Below are 27433 nucleotides of genomic sequence, written 5' to 3'. Positions count from 1 at the left end.
AATCAGTTAATGTCCTACTTAGATTTTTATCAACCTGACACAAGCTAGAATCACTTGGGGAGAGAGACTCTCAATTGAGAATACTGCCCCACAAGATTGGCCTGTGGGGACATTTTCTTGATTAATGATTGACAAGGCAGGGCCCAGCTCACAGCAGGTGGTGCTACCCCTGAGCAAGTGGTCCTAAGTTGTATTAACAAATAAACCCAAAAAACAAAAAACCAGGCTGAGAAAACCATGAGGAGTAAGCCACTAAGAGCACTCCTCCATAGCCTCTGTCTCACTTCTGCCATGACTTCCCTCAGTGCTGGAAGGCAACTTGACACTTGCTAGCTGAATAAACCCTCTCCTCCCCTAGTTGCTTTAGTCATTGTGTTCTTTATTACAGCAGAGAAACTAATTAAGACAGTCAGCTAGTCATGTATATCCATACAGGCTTAACACTGAGCTACAGTAAACAGGTCTGATTAAATACTGTACAAGCACGTTTATATAAAGCTCAAACTGGAGAACTATAAATACTATAAATACTTTAGCAGCAACACATTCAAGAATGGGAAGTTACAACCATAAATATCAGGATGTTAGCGAGCAGGCAAGTAAGAAAGAAATCTGAAAGAGTATAAGCAGGTAGCTTCTGGAATCCCAGCAATGCTTTGCTGTGTAATTAAGAAAGCTATGTACATGCTATTCTATTCTTAAATATAACCTTAACTGATACAATCTTCCATGTTTTATTTCACATAAAATTGCTAAAATTCAACTCATTCAAATTCCAACTGAAATAAACTAATAAAGAAGTTCCAAAATTTGCCAAAAAGTCTATTTAAAAAATATATCAAGTAAAATACTTAACAATAATTCAAATACAGATTCAAATGGATACAACTGCTTTTACCTGGAACTCAAATTTCTACCATTCTAACTATGAAGAAAAACTAAAACATTCATCTAAATATTTAATGCTATTGATAGGTAGACTCTAGCCAATAAAGAACCTCTCTTCTTAGTAGTCACATCTTTGTGGAATTCCCTATAAAGTTTAGAACAGGGCTATGGCTTTTTTAAACAAAGAAGTAATGGCTAAAGCGTTAATATAAAAATGAGGTGTCAGACCTGTGAGATGGCTCAAGAGGTAAAGGTACAGACATCAAGTCTGATGATCTAAGCTTACCTTTGGGACACACATGGTAGCACCCAACATAGTTTCTAAAGTTGCCTTCTGACCTATGTATGACACCCCTTCCTAACCCAACCCCACAAAGTAAATTAAATATATTAGTTTTTTAGACTTAAATAAATTAGCTCCTTACTTATAATAATTAAAACTAAAATAACCAAACTCATGGATACACAAAAAAAAACATACTAACAAATATTTACCGCTCACTATAGGCTCCAATATCCAATATAGTTTTTTAAAGTAAACTATCTATATAAAATATATAGCACAAGAGGAAATCAGTCCAAAGGCTATTAAGACTCAATTTAAGTCAAGCTAAAAGACCCCCATATAAATCCCCAAGAAGCTTAATGACAAAAACAGAAAAGCAGTACACAATGCTATATGACTCAATGAAGTACCACAGGAAGGTTACTACAAAATATTGGCTACCAGAAAAAAGACCTATCAGAACCTCAAGGAAAAGTTACTGTCGGGAGACAATTCTCCTTTCAACTCATCACTCCAAGTTTTATACTTCAAGACAGTTTTTGTTCAAAATTATTTGTACACAAATATTCATAGATTAAATAGAACTGCTCCAAGGAAGAGGACAGACTCATTTTCTGACTAATAAAAACAGTGTCTCTCTACAGAACAAAGACTAGCCAGATTTAGACCTCCTGAGCTTAAGATCCCTTACTGTAACACAAATCCAGTGGATGTTCCAAACTAAGCCAACCCACCTCCACACTGCCCTGTGAGGGGTTGGAGAGTTAGGGCAGATTCAGGCAATGAGGAAGCTGATTCAGCTAGACATTTAATGAGAAATGAAGTCTTTAGTCTTAACCCACTAGACTCAGGTCTTTGACCAGAATCAATAAAACATGGTGGAGCTAAAAGTGAGGTAAAATTACCATCCCTTTCTGTTTTTTATCGCTATAAAAACTTAACTGTTAATGCTTAAAAGGACACTGGAAAAAAAACAACTCAATAACTAATAAGAACTTCACATATTTCCATATATAGAAAATTACCAGCCATTTCACTTAACTACCGTATGTCCTAATATAGGTGGGTTATTCATTTTATTGATGCATTTATTCATTATCAAAGATTTTTACAATGAACAAAATAACATTTACAGGAAGCTATAAGTAAGTCTAAGTCAAAAAGAAACATGTAAAATGACTGCAAAAATTTTTCATGCATTCTGTTTAACAAGTAAGGTAGGTAAGAAATATGAAATTTCATATACTTTATAAAAAATTTCCCACAGGAGGCAGAGGGCTCACAATGTACACTCTGCATTTAAAAAAGAAAATCCATGCAAGATCTATTTTCAGTCTTGTTACTCCATATGATCCAAGGACCAAGGGCCTCTACATCATCTGGGACTTGCTAGAAATGCATACAGTCGGGGTCCAAAGACTCCCTTAAATAAAAACAAACAAAACAAAACAAAAAAAAAACCAACTGCATTTTAACTAGATCCTAAGGTTGACTCCATGAGTTCAATCAATAGCTTAAGTACTATGTGGGTTGGAGAGATGGCAGGAAGCACTCTTGCCCCTCTTGCAGGGAACCTGGATTCAGTTTCCTGCATCCACATGGTGGCTCACAACCATCTGTAAATTCAGTTCCAGTGAGACCTATCCCACTCTTCTGACTGCCTCTGGCAGCAGGTGCACTTGTAGTACATTTGCATATATGCAGGCAAACGCTCATACATATAAAATAAAAATTTGTTTTAACTTTAAAAAAGCACAACTCTATAGAATAATTTAAGTAAATAAATAGCTGACAATTACCTGCTCTCCCACCAAAACCACCAAGAGACAAGTGAATCTAAATATGTAATAAAGATAGTATTTCTGTCAATAAATATACAAAATAAAATTCCACAAAAGTTAGAATAGGGAAGTCACAAACCATGCAAAGAGTATTTAACCATTCACAGCAGCATATCCCAAATCTTAACAAAGATGTTAGTAAGATAAATAACCAGAAGAAAAACTGGAAATATGTAGTTTTATCACAATAAAAACATTACTCATTTTTATTTTTAAGTTAACAGTCTAGAACATAGTATACAGTAGATAATTTAATTAAAAAATAAAATTTGAATAATTAAAAGCACCTTTTGAGCAGCTTCTAAAAGAGATTTGAAAAACTCGAATTTCAGTGTTACTTTCTATATGTTGCCAAGAGAGCAAAGAATTTATCTTCGCAAATTATGTGTGTGAAAGAGCTGAAGAAATGTGTGTATTAAATTAGAACATCCTGGTTATATATTAGTGAAGACAAAATTGTCTCTTAGGTATCCTGTATGACTTAAGAAATTGCAAACAGGTTTTAACTATTCTTTTCACATGCACTTCCCCCCATAGGAAAAGCCGCAACTCCTCAGATTTTATTTAAATTTATTTTATTTAAATTTCCTGGTTTTGAGAAAAATTCACGATGGTTCTATTTTCTATTTTTATTGCTTTTAGATGAATCATTATGGTAAGCTGGCAGTCCTTGAGACTGTGATTCACAGGACCTTATATTGCATATGGCAGGCAAGCACTCCACTAGCCATAAGATCCACTAAAAACTCTACAGTATAGGTCCAAAAAAAAAAATCTTGAAAATATTAAATTGAGATAGGCATGGTGGCATACACCTTTAATTCCAGAATTCAGGACACTAAGACAAGCAGATCTTTATGGATCCAAGGCCAGCCTGAGCTATAGTTGTTGGAATGCCAGGCTCATAGTGAGACTTACCTAAAATCCAAAACAAAATACAAAGGAAAAAGAAAAACTACAAAAAAAGAACAAAAGAAATACAGGTTTTTAAAATAACAAAGCTTAAGAAAACAACATCAAATTAAATGCTTTTAAATTAAAATAGTTAAACATGTTTTAGCCTGGAATGCTTACATATAACAGATACAAGACATAACGGAAACTAAACAAACATGAAATAACATACCTCTCTCTTATTTCTCCTTGCAACCTTGAGGAATTCCATAAGGATCTGTAGCTGAGCTGCATGTGATTCCTAGAATAGAAAATTTTTATTTTTTTCAACAAACACAAGTTCAAAATTTTCATTAACAACTGAATAAATGTTACTGTACTACTATGTTTTCCCATCTGCTAGTTGTAATAAAAAAATTTTATTTGCTGAGATAAGCATTAATAATTGGAAAGAAATGTATGCCTTTCTCACAAGATTGGTCCTACTAGCATTCATAGGTGGATGGGAGAAGACTCAGGAGCCTCTTGCTGTCAGAAGAGAAAGCTATTGGGAGTAGAACAGCTCCCTTTGAGAATTCTCTTAAGTAATCCTTATTTGGAATTGATGAAATAGTAGTTCCTTTTATATGAAACTATCCTGTATTTGGGTTAAACAGAAATACACTGCCCAGAAAAAGTCATGTAGCATCTACTCACATAGATAAGAAAATTAATATTTTTGTAAAGTTTGATGAGAACCAAACCTTTGAAAACATGCACACACAAAAATAAATAAAAACCATAAAGGGAAAATAACAAGTACCCCAAATTGGCAACTGAAATGAAGATTTTATTGATATGTGATCAGTATGACCATGACATTAGATGAATATCCTAAAATCCATATAATCAACTAAGGAAGTGCAGATGAATAGAATAAATATATGTCAACACTTAAAAACAGAATAATGAGAGACAGTTTATAAACAAATGTAAACTAACATAGGTTTGAAAGGGAAAATAAAGGTTAACAAAACTTTTATTTATCTTATTATGCAACAGAATTATCTGAAGCACTCTTACAATGGTCATTTGGTCAGGTCTAAAATTTCTGATATTACTATTTTACAAAAGTTCCCAGAAAAGAAGGCTCACTGTCAAACACTGCCTTCTGGACAACACACAGCTGCTTCACACAAACTCACAGCAGCAGTGGTTCCTTATACAAGGCCTCCCAAAGGACTGAGCCCATCAGCACGCACCACTCCTTTAGGGAGATACAAGTTGTTAATGGAAGACTGTTGGCACAATACATTTCCTTGCTCGGTAAATACTCCCTGAGCTCTGTGCTCTTATTTAAATGCTGCTGATCTCTCCCAACACACATGCAAGACATTAAAGCAGGAGGGCATTTATTGGAAAGGTGGGGTTTGGTGGGAGGGGGGAGGTAAAGAGGATACTAGAATAGAAAATGATTAAAGTATATTATACATATGTATATATGTAAAAAATTATATATTTTTTTAAAAAGACCAAAACATAAGAAAAACAAAAAAGGTACGAGATTAGATTTAACAAAGACCTAAATAATAAAAATGAGTTCGTGCTATAGGAAGGAGGAATGAAATCTTATTTTCTTCTGAGGCAGAGAAGGAACTTTCAGCTAAGTAGGAAGAGAGCACTGATTCTACTTGCTTCTTTATCCTAATCACTCTGTGTGTGTGTGTGTGTGTGTGTGTGTGTGTGTGTGTGTGTGTCTGTGTGTGTCTGTGTGTGTGTGTGTCTGTGTTCCTGTGGAGGTCAGAGGACGATTTTTTAGTGTCAGTTGTCTCCTTCCACTGGGATCCAGGACAGAATTAAGGTCATTAGGTTTGCATGGCATGGACGTTTTTTATCCTCTGAGGTATCTTGCCAATCCTCCACCTACTTCACTCCTATCCCCAACCTGTACTAAATTTGACACCTGATACACCCAATCTCAAGACTCCACAATACATAACTTAAAGTTCGTAACTTTGTTACATCACCGTTAGCCCGGTACACAGCTTTATAAAATATGAAAATCTATTATCCTTTATTCATTTGCTTTAGGGCCTACAAAACGGGCTGGAGAAATGCCTTTACATATGTGATCTAATAATCAGTTACTGAAAATGGCCTATTATTTTCAAACCTTTCTAGGTATTTTTCATTATATAATAACTAGATCATCATTTAACACAAAGTATCTTTTAAGTTCAGGCACCACTTACTGCTTCCAGTTGTTTTTTCTTCTGCACTAATAATTCCAACATGAGGTTGACATTGGCCAAATCAAGGTTGTCTTGATCAGTTCCTAGCAGATCTTGAAATATTTGCCACCTATGCCCATTCTAAAATTTAAAAAAAAAAAAAAAAAAAAAAAAAAAAAAATGGCACCTTAACAAGACAACTTTAGATTCTAAAACAAAAATTTAAGAAATCTTTCTAATATACCAAAAGCAAAATTACATTCACATTCTAACCCACCTCTCCCCAATTACTGGAGATACAATTTAAACACTATCTCTGATTTGAATAAATTTAGCTAACAAATACAAGAGGTACACAGAAGACAAATATTAAGTTGACATTTCTAAGTATTATGAATGAAAACGCTAGTATTTCCAGCCTTGCAGTTGGTAAAATATTAATTTAAGCTTACTTGTCTCAATAGTTTGGGGTTAATCCTTTAACTTAAGAAACTTTGAGCAGTTTATTCACAATACCTTGACATATGACCCTTCAAATGTTAGATATAAGTAAACTATCTATTGTGACACCACCAGACCCTGCAAATGATAGTCTAATAAACTATTACAGACAATGGACTTAAGAAAGTTTATTATTTACTTATTTGAGTATCATACTCTTAAATAAACTCCTGTTTTGAAAAGTCCATTCTTTAATAGATACTACTATCTATTAATGAAATAAAACATTAAAATTAATTTAGTAGAAATCGGAGTAAGAAGGGCTAAAAAATATTGCTTACTTCATAGGGTACTTGTCTACTATATATGAAACCCTGGGTTCAATCTGCAGCATAGTAAAACAAACAAAAATAGAAATAGTAATAAGAGCTGAAACATACGGTGCTACTCACTGAGTGGTCCAATTTGAACCTCTTTTCCTCAAATCTTTGCTTCTGTTTGAGAATGAGTTCATTCACTGAAAACAAAAGTAAAAAGCACACAAAATTTGTATTTTTGTTAAATTTATTTATCTTCTAATTGTTCTACTCGGGTGGATTTTTATTTTAACTTTACAAGAGTCTCAAATTTAAAGAAATGTAAAGGAGAAATTAGTAGCTTTTGTTCTATTTTTAATTAGGAATCATTTTGTATACATATTCTACTACAATCTCTACAGAAGATTCTTTATAATATATACCCCTCTTTTATATGTCACTCAAGAAAGATAATTTTTCACCAGGTGAAAACATTTAAGTGCCTTCTGAAAGACAAGATTTGAAGACTTTTACTTGACTGTAACTTTTCTATATATCCCTCGAAGGACACTGATAATTATACAAATCCATCTCATCCTTCTTAGTAATATAATTATTTGTCCAAATCTCAGATGTCATATAACTTTCAGAGATGCCAAATCTCTTCTCAGCCATGGTGTGAGTAATCTAAGCCAAACTAGCCCGTCTGTTCTTTGCCAGTAATTTATATGAAGCCAAAGAAGTCATGTGGCTTGTTTTAAGTTTACGACAAGGTCTTACTATGTACCAAGACTGACTTGGACCCCTGATGCTCCTGCCTCTCCAGATTACAGAAATGCCATGTGCAGCCCTGAAACAGTCTTAAACAATAAGAAATGTGCTGTCTTTCAGATGTATATAAAAAATTATTTCCCTGTCTCTAGAATAAGATGATTTCTGAACTGTCTTAAGGACATTTTGAAGTTCTAGGGGACGAAGGCTTATGGTCATAAGAGAAAGAATTTTAACATTATCAATGAAGCACTGAATTTGCTCTGAAAATTCTCCTGAATACAATGTAAATGATGTTTAAGGCACTTTACTTGTATTTGGGGATGTTTTGCTTTGTTGTTTGTTCTTACAGCCAACTGATACTAAAAAGCTTAAATCTCTATTAGAATTCAGAACTTACTTGGGTAACAAATGGAACAAGACAGAAATTAAATGCCAAATATCATCTACTCTACAAATAAATCAAGATTGATACCAAAGAAACTTTAGGTTTGATGCTTCAAAAATTAATGAAATGATCCACAGCCTCAAATAATTCAAATTACTATGAGAAATATATATGATGTAGTAGTTGTAATAATTGAATAATCAATACTATCACTGATACAAACTTAAAAATACACAGGCAATATGAAGGCCAAGTAAGAATGAAACCAAAATATGCTATGCTCTTTATTAAATAAAAAGATGAATGAAAATGAATACAGATAAAAGTGTATATTGTGCATGTGTGTGATCAACCCAAGAGACATAAGAGGATAGTTCTGTGAAGATTAACAGTTAAATGTTAAGAGCAGAAATTAACACATCAGTCTGATTGGAAACAAACACCTAACAAAATTATTACAATCTACAAAAGAGAGAGATTTTGAAATAACACATGAAGAATGAACAAGTAAAAATAAACCACAGTGGGGTTACCAATGCAGCTAAGTAGTTAGGAAACTTGTTTCACTTACAAAAGATCAGCTTCAGTCCCCAGTACCAACATAGCAACTCACAACTACCAATGCTTTTGTCTAGCCTTCTTGACACTAGGCACACAGTTAGTACACATAAATATATAAAAACACAACAGTCATACGCTATAATAAAAATAAACCAATCTTTTTAAAAGAGTAAGACAAAGTTTAATGTTAATGTAATGTTTCCATTACACTAAGTTATTAAGCATGTGAATAAGAATTTTGATATAAATGGTTACAATATTGCGTATTATTCCATATTTAAAGTCTCACATGCCATTGTATTTGATTGATTTTTTTCCAACACTATTACATCAAGTTTTAAAGGTTGCAAACTGTAAAATAGTAATAGAAAATGAAGGCTAAAATGAAAAAATGTTAATTGGTATGAAACCTATACTATCATAGAAAGATTACACTCAAAAGAGGGAAAAAAAATGCCAGTGGTGGTAGTACAGGTCTATAGCTCAACATTTGAAAAGTTGGCATGGTAAGATTACAGGTTCAAAGACAAACTAAGCTCCACAAAAAAAAAAAAAAAGAAAAGAAAAAAGAAAAGAAAAAGAAAGAAAAGAAGAGAAAAGAAAAAAGAAAAAGAAAATCTTATCAAAGTAAACATTTTTAGTAAGGGAATAATGTAATTAAGCAAAATAAGCTTTAAAACTGAAAAAGAATTTTGGGTAGATACTGAAACAGGTTTTTTCCCCTTTAAACACTATTCTTCAAAGAAGGTGCTATACACAATGCTGGAGGAGAAAAGTACCATTTGATATACATTAACAGCCTGGTGTGTGTGTGTGTGTGTGTGTGTGTGTGTAACATTATATGTATGGTACATTATATATATGATACATTTATATATATACATTAGTGGAACAACCATTATGGGAGTAACCAACCACTTTCTGATTGAATTTAATGCCCAAGCAACAAAAAGAAACAATACCCAGCACCACTGTCAGCCTAAAACCTGTGACTAGTGGGTCACAGGGGCCAGGAAAGAACAAACTGCTATTATTCTGTAAATGAACACAGTATTAAACCAACACCTAAATTTAACTGTCATCTAGTAGAAGGTCACACATCTAAAAATATATGGGCAGCATAAATTGGACTTGATTTTAAAAAGAAGAAGAAAACACAAGGCTAGGTTGATAGCAAAGTGGGAGTGGATTTGGAAGGAACTGGGAGAAGGGTGGTGACTATGACCCAAAGCACAGTGTATGAAATTCTCAAAGAACCGAACAAATTTTCTCTTTTAAAATTGTACCTCTAAATAAGCAGCAGTTTTGTCTGGGAAATAAAAGAACTAATCTATTTTTCTTAAGTATGCTTTACATTTTTTTATATAGAACTTCTTGAAAAATATTTTTTGGTTTTACACTTTAAAATGAGAATAAAGCAGAAGTTTCTTCAAATAAAAATCTACATATATTAGCCATTTGGCATGAGGCTTTTAAGACTTTCATATTCAGATTTACGTATCTCTAAACTGGGTAAGCAATCAGTTCTTAGAAAAAGACTGGAAAAAAAAAAGGTAAAGTGAGGTTAAAAAAAATGATAAAGTGAGGTTAAAAAAAAAAAGGTAAAACCTTTATTTACCCTTTATACAACCTGTTTGCGTCTCAGTGTTGCCATCTGAAGAATAGGCATAATACTACTAGTATAAGATGACCAGAAAATAAAGCCATAGCTATAAAGCACATAACACAGTGCCTAACAGGAGGTCTGACTGGCTAAATGTGTTTGTGGGACAGAGAGATACACAAATGGGAAGAGGAGTGTGGGGTAGGGAGAGAGAATGAGAATGAGGGGCAGGCAGGGAGGAAGGGAGAGGGAAAGTGTGTGAAATAGTGGAAAGAAAGAGGAGGGGAGAGACAGACACTGTAGAGCCTTCCTGTACAGACCAGGCTTAAACTGAATTAAAAGTCCCCCTACACCATCCTCTGACGTGCTGGCAGATTACAGGTGCTCACCACGCCAGATCTAATGTAGATAATAAAGTTTGCAAGTAAGAGGCTGATTCACAACAAACCTAAGAAAACTTGAATTACAAATTTTGCAAAAACAGAAACACATACAAATAGGTTGGGGGTGAAAAGTGGGGAAAATCTAAAGACTAGGCCCTGAAAATAAAATAGTCTTAGACAACCTAGGAGAGAAATAAGGAACTGAGTATACTGAGGGAGTTTAGTTTCAGAATTCCCTCCCTTTTCAAGTCTAAGTAATATTCTACATTGTATTTTATCCACTTAGCTGATCTCCTGGATCCTGTGAATGATACTGTGAATGTGTATGCACACATACTTCTCTAAAATTATTCTTGGTGTCTACATACAGAAAATTATTACATCATGAAAACTTTGGTTTGTTTTCAGAAAACATTATACTGTTGTCTACTACAAACACTATACACACAGCTTCTCCACGACTTTGCAATCCTTTTTAGCAGCCACTTTAATGAGTATATCATCTGTGTATTGTAAGTTCGCTTTTTCATAGTCTTCTGGTTGTTTTTTTGTTTGCTGATTTACTACAAAGGATACCTTAAAGGCAGAAGTAAAGAACCAGGTATAGGTGTACAACTGGATAAGATCTGTAGGAAGGACATGAGCTTCCGACTCTCCAGGCACACATGCCACTCGTCTAGTACCTCCACAGGTTCAACAACATGCATGTCTCCACTCCAGACATCACTCTGGGTTCTTACAGAGGCTTCATTAACTTGCAGGGGCTGATTAAATCAGGGGCATTGGCCATTAACTCACCCTTCAGTTCCTCTCATCTCCCCTTTGATGAAGGTGGATTGGAAGCTACAAACCTCTACCAGAGTAGTTAGTGTCCTGAGCAACCTCGAAGCTCCCAGGCTCAGAGACCTCATTTTTACTTGCTCATCACTGGAAGGGCATTTCTTGGAACTAGTCATCATCAAGATTTATTTATATATTTTATTGGTATATAAGATTAGTCTTAGTATTTATTGTGCTTTAATACTCATTACTCCTTAATTTGTACTGAAATTGGATCTATAATTTTAAGACATTCAGTATATAAAACTAGTAACTTATTTTGAGACAGAGTCTACCGGAACCACACACTGCCCCCTTTGCATTAGCCTACCCAGTGCTGGTTATGAACACAGGCCACTACATCCAACTTAAAACATTAATTGTTAAATTTACAACTAGCACCTGACTACATTAGTTCCAAGTTTCTACCATTTATACTTAAAGTTATACTCCACTTCTTACATTTCCATATCAAAGTCTGTGTTTATTTCCTCCTCTTCCTATTGGGAGCCTTTCCATTTCATACACTCTACATACATCCAGGGATCTCTATACTTGATCTTCCCCTTCTATCAGAAAACACTGACCAAGAACATGTTCTCCCTCCCCATCAAACATTTCCTTTGTTACTTCTCACTGTTACATTGTCATTAGAAACACAGAAACATGCAATACTACTTAAATTTGTCCTAAACCTCTGACAACTCCTTGAAACCTTACATACTGTCCAAACATGTGTACAAAATTCTAAGGGCGTGTGGGGTTTGCTTATATGGAACTGAAATATAACAAGAAATGGTACTAACCATGTATAGAGTCTATGCCATAGCCCAAGAAGATGAAAGCACCCTGGTGAGTAACAGAGAAAAACGTGCTTACTTCTGAGTTGGAATTTCTGAATAAGCTACTGTTAGCATATGTTTTGTGGAAAGAGTATAATAAAAACAATTTCAAAGACTCACCCAAGAAATTAGGATAGAGATGGTCAATATTGTCCACAACATAATTACACTTGGGACATCTATTATTGTCCTCCAAACTCTGATGAATACACTTGTAGCTATTAGCATGGAGGGAAAAAACACAAACTTAATTAAAATGACAAATTAACAAACCTGTCACAAAATACTATTAGTACTCTCACTTTCAACATAACTAATATAACATTTATTTCTACTTTTATCTTTATAAAACAAAATACCTAAAACATTTCTTGACTGAACAATTTATAAATTTATATATAAAATGTGAATGAGAACTAAGTTTTAGGTTATGTAATTTATATTATACACTAGGAAAGCAAATGCCTATGGTCTAGTTAAGCAAACTACTCATATTCTTAGAGTAATGATATCCTTAGATAACACACAGAGTTCAAATAAGCTAAAAGATACTATTCTATCTAGATACTCAAGCAAAGACAAAAATCTAGTTAAGCATGAGAAAACCATCTTCATTAGTAACAAAAAAGTGATTCAAAATTAGGTGCTAATGTTTACTAAGAAGAATAGAAAAATAAAATAGTGTTAAACTCCAGAAGACATAATCTTACATAGCTGAAGGAAATGCAACCAGTACAACTTTCATAAAAGGTAAATGCAGGAAAAAAAACCTTAAGTTCTTATAGTCCCTTTAATATAGAAACTTTTATTTATAGTTTTATTTATAGAGATATATCATCAGGAATCACATATGCTATCCAATGCAGAATTAGCTAACCATCATAATAGAAATCTATAAGAGAAGCAACCTAAATTAGACATACAAACTGACCAAATCTGCAGTTATCAATTCAATGCAATGGTATACTGGCAATAAAAAAAAAATCACATTTTATATGTGTATATGTCTTATAAATTATTACAAAATATATTCATAATATATAATATATATTACAGGCAATGTCCTTTCTTATATTTTTGTGGTATACTGCTTTTTAAAAATTGCTTATTTCATCAGTACTATATGTGTGTGATAGTGGGAGGCATATGCCATGAATCAAAGGACAGCTTTTTCTTTTTATTGGATATTTTATTTATTTACAATACAGACGTCATCCCCTTTCCAAATTTCCCCTCCCTAGAACCCCCACCCCACACCCCTCCTCCAAAGTACAGCTTTGTGAAGCAGGTTCTTTCCTTTCACCTTTACATGACTTCTAGAGATCAAACTCAGTCTGATAGATTTGTATAGCAAGATTCTTTACAATAGACCATTTATAACTGTATGTTATCTTGCCTAAATAAGTAAATAAATGCAAATATACATACTCTTAACTATTGTTCAACCTTATCAGAAAAATATCAAATTGACATGAGAAAAAAATCATTGTCTCATTAATATATATGTATATTTTAAATAGGCTAAAATCATGTATAATGTTAGCATTACTTCTGTCTATAAGGGAGACATTTCTTTGTAGATTGTTTTAACTTGTTTCTATTATTCTGACAATCAGAAAAAATGTAATTTCTAAGAAATTAGAAAGGTACTTACAAAAATCATTTCTAAAAAGAAAACATAACTTTTCTTTCCAGATTATTATGTATTTACTTCATCTTTATAAACTGATGCTGATTTTTATCTTTTGGGGGTTTTTGTTTTGTTTTGTTTTGTTTTTTTTATTTTTCAAGACAGGGTTTCTCTGTATAGCCCGAGCTGTCCTGGAACTCACTCTATAGACCAGGCTGGCCTTGAACCCAGAAATCCATCTGCCTCTACCTCCCAAAGGCTGGGATTAAAGGTATGTGCCACCATTGCCCAGCTACTAATTTTTATCTTGCTACCCTCCATCCATCAGGTATTACTGTTCTACTTCTCTACTACCTTAATTTCAAATTTGTTACTTTCAAGACAATCAGGAACTGCTTGGCAAAGCACAGAGACCTAAAGTTGGAATAAATGTCTGTCCATAATGACTCCAGTATCTACTAAACAAACGATGTGAACAGTGCTGCAGAAACACTGTCATCACTCCTGCAACAACAACCAGACTACGACCACCAGATATGCTCCAAATCTGACTAGACATTTTCTACATGGAAGTATCAGTATAGAAAATAATATTAAGCATTTTCATTTTCATTTTTACCAAAAAAAGACCCATGATGAGATACACAAATACAATAGACAAAGAATTCAATGTGAAAAAGTCTTAGAAAAAAAGAAGGTGAGTAATTATTATCAGGAAATAAACATGAGAAGAGTTTGGCAGCATTTACCAAACATCAAATAAAACCAGTTATGAAGGAGGAACCTGGGTGGATACAAAGATGAGAGGGGTTGACAGATAAAAGGAGAATATTTTAGATGCTAACAAAAAGTTTATAACTAGTCAAAGCACTAAAAAAAAAAAGTACATTTTTGAATGGTCAGCCACAAAAGAACATCTTTAATCCCTTCCCCTCCAAACTTAGGGAAAACGGAAGAAGAGAGAACAGAAATGGGAAAGAATGGGAAAGAGTACTGTAAAATGCTATGTTTTAGCAGGGCAGTGGTGGCGCACGCCTTTATTTAATCCCAGCACTTGGAAGGCAGAGGCAGGCGGATTTCTGAGTTTGGAGCCAGCCTAGTCTACAGAGTGAGTTCCAGGACAGCCAAGGCTACACAGAGAAAACCTGTCTTGAAAAACCTGGGGGAAAAAAAAAAACCAAAAAACTGTGTTTTAGACATGACCTAACTTTTGTACAGCAAGAGTGGCAACCTATACAAACCTTCAAAAGACTGGGCCCATTAATAAACCATCACAAACGGGGGAAGGACTCACAAGTTCCCTTTCCTCCAGGTCCTATAGGCAATTACTGGTTGCCAGGGTATAAGGCACAGATCATATTCCTGGGTTGCAGCCTCTGGTAAGCAGCCCTTGTTCAAGTAAATAACTGCCTGCCTGTGTTCATGCAGTCATCCCTTATTAAATGCAGTGAGGCCACAAAACAAGCAGACAGACAGGCAAAGACATAAGGCTGAGGAAAAGACTAGAAGTAATGCAGAGGGTTGGTAGGAACAGGGGGGAGAGAAAAAGAAAGTGTAATCATAATATATACATGTATGAAATTTTCAAATAACCAAAATAATAGAGAAAAACAAAGCATGAGAGTAAGAGGGGGACTTTTTGGTAGAAGAGATATGGTGGAAGCAACGGTGGTAAGAGTGGACAATGGTAAGAGTGGACAATGGGGAGGGAATTATGACTAGAGGATATTATATATGCATGAACTGTGAAAGGATAAGTAAGATTTCAAAGGTATAAAAAGGAAAAAAGATAACAAAAAAATTCTGAAAAGATGTAATTATCCCAACAGTGAAAATATCGAACAATGGAAAAGAATGACTGAGACACTGACATTTCACAGTACATGGTTCTAAACAATAAAAATTGCTTTTCTAAGCCAAGAATATACAATGCCATAATTTTATTTTAATGGAGAATATAAATAATACAAATTAAGTATGCTGGTTTAGTTCAAACTTAACTAACCCTGAATCATATTCCAGATCATGGGTTTCACCCATTGGTAACTAAGGGATATCTACCTATCAAATGTCATGGCTAACATTTAAAACATAAAATTACAGGCACAACTTCCAATATGGATTAATGAAATACTAAGACTAATCTTATATACCAATAAAATATATAAATAAATCATGATGATGACTAGTTCCAAGAAATGCCCTTCCAGTGATGAGCAAGTAAAAATGAGGTCTCTGAGCCTGGGAGCTTCGAGGTTGCTCAGGACACTAACTACTCTGGTAGAGGTTTGTAGCTTCCAATCCACCTTCATCAAAGGGGAGATGAGAGGAACTGAAGGGTGAGTTAATGGCCAATGCCCCTGATTTAATCAGCCCCTGCAAGTTAATGAAGCCTCTGTAAGAACCCAGAGTGATGTCTGGAGTGGAGACATGCATGTTGTTGAACCTGTGGAGGTACTAGACGAGTGGCATGTATGCCTGGAGAGTCGGAAGCTCATGTCCTTCCTACAGATCTTATCCAGTTGTACACCTATACCTGGTTCTTTACTTCTGCCTTTAAGGTATCCTTTGTAGTAAATCAGCAAACAAAAAACAACCACCAAAGACAAACAAACACCGAGAACTGAAAGTAGAGATCCACATTAGTATTTCTATATGCATACTGTTATGTGAATGAGAGCTCACCACATGGGCTCATAGCTCTGGCACTGTTTGGGGAGGCAGTGAAACTTTTGAGAGGTCCATCCTAGACAGAAGTTTATTAATGATGGAGCACTATTAGTGATTACAGTCTTTCTCCACCTGCTGTTTTCTCTCTCTGCTTTGACTCTGCATTTGAAGACATGTGCTCCGGGGTTCCTGATCTTCCCACCATGCTTACTGCTTGCTGCCATGCCTCAATGCCACAATGTACTTCCATACCTCTGGACTGGGAAACGCAAGACTTTTCTTTCTAACACTGTTTCTGGTCATGGTGTTTTATCACAGCAACAGGAAAGTAATTAATACACACATTCAAGGCAGCATTATTCATAGGAGCCAGGAGGATGAATCAAGCTAACCTTCATAGATGGCTGAATGGATAAATGTCACCTGAACTTATAGCAGAATATTATTCAACCTTAAGATAATTATGTCATAAAAAGAACACAGAAGAATGCAAAGGACATTATATAAAATAAGTCCCTCACAGGAAGACACATATGATCTAATTATACAGATATGAGGTTATCTAGAACTGACAAATCCATACAAATAGAAAGAAGACTAGTGGCCTTCAGGGACTGCATAGGTGAAAAAGTGAAGCGTTGTTTTTACAGGTATAGTTTCAGTTTTGCCAAAAGAACAAGTCCTGGAGACTGCCCAACAAATAAACATAGTACAACATAACTATACACATCAAGATGGTAAGACAGTAAATTCTATATTAATTTACAATTTGAACTTTTAAGTATATCAACATAACAAATATAATTTAATGATTCTCAGTGAAGTGTTAACAAAGACAGTGCAGGTCTTTTCTGTCTGCTCCATTCTTTCCCTGTTTTCTGGGTCCTCCCACCTTATTCCCAAGGGAGTAACTGGTGTCTCATGCTTAATGACTGATTGACTGACTACCCACCTTGATTTTTCTAAAACTCCAAAGTTTCTGCTAACAGGTAATAAACACAAGATTTTAAAATGTATTTTATTTTAACAGCCTATGGTACACTGGAGTATTTCACAGAAGTCATATACCAAACATACTTTGTATCATGAACCGTCAAACCTATAAAGACCTATCAGTCGAAAAAACAATATAAAATTAGTTTATAGAACATAACTTCTGGTTGGTTGCAGTTATACTGAACAAAGAAGGTCTTACCAAAAGCTGTGGCCACATTTTGTCATATATGCCTCCTCAATCATATCAAAACAGATGGGGCTACAAAGAGAAAAGAGAAAGAAACCATCGATAAAATGTTTGTTAAGGCAGAATGTTACACAGTGGAAAAGGCTTATAACAAAGTCAATCAAACCAAATTTAATATATAGCTACACCGACCTTGAGAGTGGTCCCTGGGGAAAATTTTTCTTCCAACTGTTATCTTCTTTTCTTGTCTACATGTGTCCACCCACGCTGGTTTTGGATGTGGCCTTATACACACTAGGCACTCACATAATCTAAGATATGTCCCCAGCCAAAACAGAATTTTATTGTACTTCTCTTTATACTTACACAAATTTTGTCTTACATCATTCATGTGAATTATACATAAAAATATATCAGGAGCTCTTGCACGTGCTTATATTTTAGTTTATAACTTTGTTAACTTTCTAGGTAGTGTGTAGTATATGCATGTATTCATGTATGCACATGAATACATGGGTATGCTAATCCATGTGGGTGAGCGTGGAGGTGAGAAATGAATGTGGATGCCTTCTTCAACAACTTCACCTTTTCAGGTGGGAGAGAGTCAGACAGCAGGTCTCTCACAACTTTTGAGTACACTGTTTCTGCTACATTGGCAGGCTAGTGAACCTCCAAATTCACGTCTCCAACCCTCAGCCCTGGAGTTATAGGTGTGTATATTTCTAAGTCCAACTTTTTATGAGGATCTAAATTCAGGCCCTTATGCATATGCAGCAAGCATTTTACCCACTGAACTATTCCCCACTCTGAGTTTTCTTTCATTTTTTGAGGGAGAGGCAGGAGAGGGGAAATGACAGGGTCTTTGTGTAGCCCATGCTAGCCTAGGACTCAATATGGATCATCAGAGATGCCTGCCCCTACTTCCCAAGTGCTGGGATTTAAAGATATACACCCAGCTAAAATTTACTTTATCTATGTGTGTAGCTGCTGTGCCATGCATGTGAAGTTGGATAACTTCAGAGGCTGGTTCTTTCCTCCTGCTAAGGTTCCTGAACAAAGATCAGATTATCAGGCTTGTACAGAAACTGTTTGTATCTACTGTGCCATTTCACAGGCTCCTGAAGTAAGCTTTGTCATTGATTACTACATTTTTTCATACAATAATATCCAGTACTTTAGTGACGGCAAATTTATTACAAAGAATCCATAGTAGAGCCAAACTGTCACTAAGATCTTATGCCAGCTTTAAACTTAGCTATGTATCTTGTAACTGACTTCAACTGTGAGAATTTTGCTGAACATGTCTGATTGTCTACATCTCAGCATCATCTGTCCCTCATTCCAACAATTAGCTCATAAAAAATGAAACAATTATTTCAAAATTATCTCAGAGAGATTTTCTTTCATTCTGCCAAAACCTACATTCAGGCCTGGAGGCAGGTATTTTTTTATACATACAAACTTGCATAAAATGTTAGCTACATCCAATAGCACTGTTATGGTACCAACAACTATAACATATAAATCAATGTTTTAAAATGTTAAAGGGTAAAGCAAGTGAAAGAGAGTTAAATTTATATTCCAAGAAATATAATAAAATATAGTTCATTTGCATTTGAGGTCAACATCTAACTGGAGAGAACTTTCCTTTGACTGTATTACTCAGAAAAACTGGGGGGAAACACCTATTTGAACACTAACATCCTTGAAGGAAGGGAAACAAATGAACATATTTTCATATTTATTGGACCAAGTTTATTGTGGACTCATTCTTCCATCTGAAAGCATTTTGTAGGCAGTCACAGCACAAGCAGAACACAAAACTCACTCACTGAGTCACTGAGGAAGCACAAGGGGCACAGACTGTTTAGGGAAACCGACAAGGAGTACTGACTCTGGAACAGCCACATCAGTTTCCCTTCTTTGTTACTAACTGTGACTGTGCCCCGATCCAATTCCACAAGTTCAGGGATAAATGGTGAAGGAGCTACTGTTCAAACTCAAAGCATCCAATAGAATCTTAAAGGGTTCATAGAGGGAGAGTCTATAAGGCTCTAGTAAAGAATTCGTCCTTGAAACCAAACCTTGCCTTCAATGTTCTGTTTTACTTTAATTAAAAATAAAAAAGAATCAGAAGGGTTGGAGAGATGGCTCAGTGGTTAAGAGCACACTGACTGCTCTTCCAGAGGTCCTGAGTTCAATCCCCAACAATTACGTGGTGGCTCACAACCATCTGTAATGGGATTCAATGTGGCTGTCCTCTGAAGACAACTACAGTGTACTCACATACATAAAATAATCTATTTTTAAAAAATCAGAAAGAACAATGTCTCACACACACACACACACACACATGCACAAACATGCTAGAGATTGAACCTAGGGCCTCACTCGGGTTAGGATCCAAATGAAAATATAACCTATGAGCAAGAGGAAAAACAGTCAATAAAGAAGACAGGTTGATCCAGGCAGTGGTGGCGCACACCTTTGTTTAATCCCAGCACTTGGGAGGCAGAGGCAGCCGTATTTCTGAGTTCGAGGCCTGCCTGGTCTTCAGAGTGAGTTCCAGGACAGCCAGGGCTACACAGAGAAACCCTGTCTCAAAAAACAAAAAACAAAAACAAAACAACCAAACAAAAAAAGAAGACAGGTTGATTACAAAGGAATGTCTTAACAAGTATTACTAAAATTCCCAGCAGCAAATTACCATAGCACATTATGGCCACTAGAAGCTTGCATTCCACTCAAATAAAGGCTGGTCCTTGGCTACGCCCCTACAGAAAATACTCCTAAAACACTTTAAGATGAACCAGAGATAAAGTTAGTGAGCTTACTAAAATAATTGCTTAGGGAGCTATAAACACAGGAAAAGGATAATATACAATCACACAACATGGTACAGGTATCTCTAGAGATTTCTGCTTGGGTATCTCATTACAATCCCAGATACATACATACATACATGAATATATAATATATAATTATATATATTAGAAAGTGTGAGCTCTGTGAGTTCCAGCATATTACACAGTGGTTCTTAAATGGACATGATTGGAGGTAAGCAGCTGTTGACTCATGTTTTTCTCTTTAGACACATTTATATATATATATATATATATATATATATATATATATATATAAAATCCCCATGGCTGCTTTCTAAGTTACATTCTTCAAAGGATGTAATTTGTAAGTTTTAAAGGTTATATAAAAAAAAAAATTATCAACTAGTTTACATTTTTCCTATTCTAAAGAACTCTCTTTTGATTTATGAGATCATTATTCAGATTTAGGGATGACAGCTGATATGTAAACGAAGTTCATTTATTGTTTTTAACATCCTTGCTTGAGATGTCTCTAGGAAAACACTATATAGGCAATTTGACATTATAAATTGTTAAGGTTTCTTGGCTCTTGTTCAACAAGAAAGGCATACTAGATTCCAGGGTGGACAGGGCTTGTCATGTCACTTTAATTTTCCCTGCCTTTCTATCCTGTGAAAATTAGCCACAACTTAATACTGTTATTTTTAAGAAATATAAGACTACAAGTGTAAATATCTAAAATGTCAATCAACCTACAATTAAACATAAACCTACTTTTAAATATGATAAAGCTAAGAGTGTCCCTGGGCTTTACTTAACTGTTCTCAGGAGCTGGAGCAGAGGATGTCCTTATCTATGACCTGCCACTCCAGTCTCCATTACAATCTGTCTCAGATCAGGGGCAGCAAGGGAACACGTGGCTAAAGAGAAAAACATGAGTCAACAGCTGCTTACCTCCAATCATGCCCATTTAAGAACCACTGTGTAATATGCTGGTACTCACAGAGCTCAAGCTTTCTAACCTCATAAAGGAAAGTGCTAAACTGAGACTCTAAATCTGATTTCTCATTTTATCCCTTAGCTGTCTCCTACCTGAAATAGTCAGTGAAAATAATTACACTGCTGCTATAGTAAATAACACCACTCCTTGCAACTCCTTACAACTACTCCTAGTGAAAGATAAACATATCTTTAAGGTGTTATCAATGAGTAAAGAATTAACAGTATTTAAACATAAACCTCATTTAAATATAAAAGATTACAGTAATTTGATTTGGCTCACAGTCTGACATTGAAGTACAGAAAAGACAAAAGCACCCAGAGGCCAATTAGGAATAAAAAGGATTGTTAAGACATTGCCCAATGTATATCCTACTCCAAGAGTTTGATCAAAATTAAACCTAGTTTATGGAAAAAATGCACTCACTGGTTAATTCTTCTGAATAAACAATGTCATCAGAAAGAGAAATGATGAATTGAGATTGTTACACACTAAAATATTCAGAATTTCAACTACAAATATTCACTGAACGTTTTCATAATAGAATATAAAACACATATATAATATAGTATAAGATTGTATGTATATGAGTGCTTTGCCTACAAGTATGTCTGTGTACCAATTATGTGCCTGGTGCCTATGGAGCCTAAAAGAGGGATTCAGTCTTCTGGAAATAGAGTTACAGGCAGTTGTTAGCTGCCATGTGGGTGCTGGGAACCAAACCCATCTTCTGCAAAGAGCAACAAGTGCTCCTATCAACTGAAGTCTTCTCTTAAGGCCCTAGGCTCAATTTATTTATTTTAAACAAAGAGATGATGAACTAATAATTTAGTCATACTCCTGAGCTAGTTATAAAAACTACTAATAATTTAGTCTTACTCCTAAGCTAATTATAAAAACTAACAGTTAAAACCTGTCAGTCAACTTAACCACAATTTAGAACCACATGGAAAGAGTTTCAACTGAGAAACTGTCTAGATCAGGTGGGCCTATTGGCATATCTGTAGGGGATTATCTTGATTGTCAACTGATAGAAAGACCCAGCCCATTGTGAGCAGCACCAACAGGCTATGGAGCCTGACTGTACAAGAGTGGAGAAAGCCAGCTGAGTCACAGGCAAACAAGCAGGCAGACAGCATGGAACTCTCCCCTCTCTGCTTGACTGTGGTTATGGCTCTTTTAAGCTCCTGCATTGATCTCTCCACAATAATGAACTGTAACTGAAACTTCGAGCCAAATAAACCTTTTTCTTCACTAAGTTGTTTATAGTCAAGGTATTGGTCACAGAAACAGAAATGAAAATAGGACACACCTAATAAAACCAAATGCCAGCTGTACCTCATTCACCTCCAGTAATACAGGCTATACCATAGACTCTCAAAACAGATGGTTCAACAGTCAGTGTCTAAGTTATATGTTTAATAACTGAATAATACTGATTTCTCACACCTTTCACACTATAATGACCTAAGGATGCTGGCATCTTTGTTTGAACTGCAAATAATGGCTAAAAAGAAAAGGATGACTGTTTTACTAGCGTCTACCTTATCATGTGACACTACTGCTTGGACAAGAATGAAAACACCTCACCCAGGCAGTTGTGACACACACACCTTTAATCCTAACACAGGGAGGAAGAGGCAAGAGGATCTCTGAGTTCAGGGCCGGCCTGGTCTATAGAGCTAGTTCCAGGACCGCCAGGGCTACACAGAGAAATCCTGTCTCAAAAAAACCAAAACAAAACAAAACAAAAAACAAACCAGATAAAAAAGGAATTCAAACACTTCTTAGACGCAACCATAAACTACTTAAATTACAAATAACCACAGCTATTATTCTATATCAACACACACACACACACACACACACACACGTTACTTCTGAATCTAAACAAAAGCAGAAATACAAATTATATTAGTGAACAAGAAAGTGTAGGCAATACCTCTCTCAATGGTTACAGTCTCTAACCTTATCATCTTTAATAACACCATCTAAAACCATCTTCCACTGTGATCTGAACCAACTTCCCCAAGAATGACTGTTCAAGCCAACTTCCTACATCGTTAAGATGAAGTCAATCAACAAGTTCCTTCTCAGGAAAGGCCCAGAATTCTACCAGTTTTTGAGCAGGAAATCTTAACTAAGCTTTTGTAATCCTACAACTAGTATCAAAACCCAATTAAAACTCCAAACACACTTCAAGACAATCAGATTTATTTTTTGCTTAAAGTCCCTCTTAGATACCAAACGACTGAATTCTACTGTGTCATTCGAGACGCCAGCTATGATGCAGTGACTATAAAAGTGTTTCTCAAGTCAGAAGTTCCAATGTATGCACAGGGCTGCGATAGTTCCATACCGCACAGAAATAAAAAGTGTTTTTCCCTTTTTCCAACAGTTGGAACCTGGAACTGGTCGTGAACAAACTTTGACTACAAAATTATGAACGGTAGAATTACAAGTGTCCTATCCATTCAATGGGAGACACTTAACACATTCCTACGCAGGATGGGCAAAGATAACTTTGTAAAGCATCACCAACCATGTTGCGGGTACTATCTACTCTTTTACAATGTACGTGTTGACCAGCAATCCCACATCTCAGAATCTCAGGCCCTCGTCTTCTACCTGAGAAAATCTAATTTCATGAACTACTCCAGACTGATAACTTCGTCCACTAGATGGCCAAAGGGGGGGGGGGGAGGACAGTCGGGATTTAACCTCCTAGTCCGAATACCTCCTTTCTAATAACCACTTACTGGACCTCCACCTATCTTTAAGCACTCCCTTAAACGCCTTCCGTTCCTGAACACCAGCACCCACTTCTGTGTAACCCCATTTCACCACTTAACCCAAGGATCCCAGTGCATCTCCACCTCCCAACGAGGAACCTTAAACTCTGCAAACATTCAACTCTCTAGGCTCAAATCCTAGCACCTCCAAGAGGCCTCTTCCCTACACGGGACCCTGCCAGGTTCAACAGCAGAAACTCGTGGTCAAGCATGCAGGAGCTGCTATGCAAACCCACCAGACGAAGTCGTTGCTTTTGTCCTCGTAGGAGTTGAGGAGCCCGTTGCAAAGCGGGACGAGCAGAGGTCGCTTCCTATTGCTGCTGCCGAGGCTGGAGCTGCTCCCTCCAACGCCGGCGCTGGGCCTGGCCGCGCAGCTGAGCCGGGACTGGCCCGCGGACACCGCCCCGCCGGCGCTCGCGCTGCCAGACACCGCGGCCGCCACTAGCACAGGCCGCCCGGGGCCGCCGAGGCCGCCGGAGCCCGCGGCCGGAGCCACACCGCCCGACACCAGCGTCGCCGCCGAGGCCGCCACAGAAGGCGGCGACGGAGACGAGGATAAGGACGAGGAGGCGGAAGTCACCGAGGAGGCGGCCGAGGAGCCGGGGCTCGTTCCAGCGGAACCCGAGCCGGCCTGGCGGCTACCTGACATCGTGACTCCCTCCCTCCCTTGGCTCTGCGCTCTGAGGCGAGGGCCCGGACGGACCGCGACCCTCCGCCGCCCCCGGCGCTCAGCTCCCGAGCATCCTGAGGACGCGCCGGGAGGTGGGCCGGGGGAACAATAAAGTTGGGCTTTCCACCGCCGCCCCACCGCCGCGTCCTACGCGAGGGGGCGGGGGAAACTATCACATCAGAGAAGCCATTACTGCCGTAGAGGCCGCCGGGGCAGCCAACCCAGGCGCGCCGAGGAGGCTGTCCTTGCTCACGGGCGGCGGAAGGGGCGGGGCAGCGGAGCAGCTGCGCGCGCAGCCGCCGGCGCCGCTCTGTACGAGAGGCCCAGTGTCTCGCTGTCTGTGTGGGAAGCTGATTTCGTTCCTGACGTAGTAGAGGGATAGCCAAAGGGTGGAAGGGGAAAGGACGGGGATCTGGCCTAGAGGGGACCGGGAACGCTAAAAAAGCAACTACTAAAGCGTTCCCCGGGTGGACGCTGGCGGATTGCCCAACTAAACCTGCGGCGGTAGGGAGCAGTAGTGTTGCGCATGCGTGGGAGCGAGCGCGCATGCGGCTATGGACTGGGACCGACTAAGCTCGTTTGTCTAGGTTTCCTGCAGATTCTTCCTTTTTGAGTATCTCCCATTGAACATGAGAAGTATAAGCAACAGGGAGCTGAACTGGCTAGAAAGCAGCCGGCACAATCGTTGCCTGTGGCTCAGTCAGCTGCCAAGGCAGCTTGCCTCTGCCTTTCAGTGTCTCGGGTGTTGTGTCTTTTCGGCCACCTCGATAACTTGAGAGGTATTCATCCTAGCATAGCCCTCTAGCTTTTAAGGTATTTTTGTGAATATCCAAGGCTGATTGAGTAACAGAAGCCAAATTTAATGCCCTAACATTTTCAGGAGTAAGTGGATCAAAAATGTAAGTTCTGAAACTTTGGTGTAGGGGAGGCAGTAATCACTCAAAAAATAACCCAAGGTGACTTCTGGGGCTCTGAAGAACCTCAGCAGTCTTAAGACAAATTAGTGAGTTTTAATCTGCACCCAAGTACCAGTCATGAGTTACAGATGAAAAGTGTTCAAGGCCTGGGAACCTATGTACACATCTTAATCAGGATGCTTGGATGGGAAAGCTGCCTTAAAATCAAGGCCAAAAAGGCCTTCCTTGCCTGTCCTAATAAGTTCTTCCCTTTCATCTGAAGTAAAATAAATAAATAAGTTGTTGGCAATCATCCAGATGGACAGATTCCAAGAGGGCATTTAGGGCTTGGAGCTTATAAGAAAGATGTGGGCCTGGATCTTCCAGTCACAAAGATTTGGATTCCTCTAAGTTGGTGCCCCCAGCCCAGGAAGACCTGGTGTCTTCTGCAAAGGAAAAACCATAGTCAGTGAATCACTGGTGAAACAGGGACCCTACTGTGTGAAGCAGGCCCAGTATGGGAACTCTACATTTCCAGGGAACAGCCTGTCTCACTGCCTTAGGCAGGTGAGGGACCAGGGTGTGTGGATTGGTATAACTGAAAATTTGCCATCCTACGGAAGAAGGAGACATTTTTTGGCAGACAAAAAGACAAAAGCCTTTAACAACATTCGCAGGAGTCACCTACTGGCAGAGTCCTGAGAAACTGGCAAAAATTTTAATCCATCAAGTTAAGCAGAGTGAACACAGCACAGCCCCACTTGTTGAGATGAGACACAACACCAACAGCAAAATAAAAAATGCAGATAACTCCCTGAGCCAAACTTCCCCTCATGAATTCAATCATTCACACACTGGATATTTTACTTAAGTAATACTGAAACCACATCTCTCATGAGACAGAACCAAGATACAGGGTCTCCACTATTAGTCTCTGAACTTACCATGAGAGACTGGAGAAGAATTTCCTGTTCGAATTTTCTTCCCAAGCCTGAAAGAGGGCTTCCAACATAGACTAACCAGAAAGGGCCTGTCTTTCTCAATTAGAAGGCTCTCTGTGGTGATCATCCTCCATAACCAGGATCAGAACAGAATTCAGTATACAGACCCAAGTGTGTCTTTTCCAGGGCTTGTCTTAATAGCTAATATACATTGTAAAAATAATGGAGCAAAAGTATAGGAAATGACTCCAAAGATAACTCCTGGATGACAATATCATGATGCCAGAGTTAAAGACACACAATGGATAATTTAATTTTGGGTGTGTTGAGTGTAGGGTAAGAAAACATGCAAGTAGGCATAACCAGGAAAAGATTGAAAATGCAGCCTAAGTTACAACAGAAAGGTCAACACATAAGAAATTTTTTGAAAATTAGTAAAAGGATGATACATCAATCATAAGTAGTTCTTAAGGACCTATTGCTTGATGAACTGTACTTCATATTCTAATAAAATATCCAGTGTGGGCTATTAGTCAAAGAGATTTACTCATAGTTTGAGAGGTTAAAATTTCAAGATGAGGTAGCCATATCTGCCACACCTCC

The 27433-nt window shown here is 37.2% G+C and overlaps 1 protein-coding gene across 5 annotated transcripts in view; it reads right to left on the bottom strand.

Annotated features, from left to right (window-relative positions):
* Cop1 (COP1 E3 ubiquitin ligase) overlaps window positions 1-25233 on the bottom strand; it is a 104712-nt gene extending 79479 nt beyond the window's left edge. For 2 of the 5 annotated variants that reach the window (XM_034513169.2, XM_076941442.1), the window contains exons 1-6: window positions 24560-25233; window positions 17719-17778; window positions 12344-12441; window positions 7001-7077; window positions 6141-6260; window positions 4142-4210 (exon numbers count right to left, since the gene is read on the bottom strand). In XM_034513169.2, coding sequence (XP_034369060.1) covers window positions 4142-4210; window positions 6141-6260; window positions 7001-7077; window positions 12344-12441; window positions 17719-17778; window positions 24560-24972 — 837 coding nt within the window. In that variant the 5' untranslated portion in view covers window positions 24973-25233. Of the gene's footprint in view, window positions 1-4141; window positions 4211-6140; window positions 6261-7000; window positions 7078-12187; window positions 12231-12343; window positions 12442-17718; window positions 17779-24559 lie in introns of all 5 variants that reach the window. The other 3 variants (XM_076941444.1, XM_076941445.1, XM_034513170.2) reach the window with 3 other exon arrangements.
* Between the last annotated feature and the right edge of the window lie 2200 nt (window positions 25234-27433).

This window comes from Arvicanthis niloticus, chromosome 10, assembly GCF_011762505.2.
Source record: "Arvicanthis niloticus isolate mArvNil1 chromosome 10, mArvNil1.pat.X, whole genome shotgun sequence".
In the NCBI taxonomy this organism is placed as follows: Eukaryota; Metazoa; Chordata; class Mammalia; order Rodentia; family Muridae; genus Arvicanthis; species Arvicanthis niloticus.
Note: the sequence above shows the minus strand (reverse complement) of the source record. Positions and strands in the feature narration are given on the sequence as shown.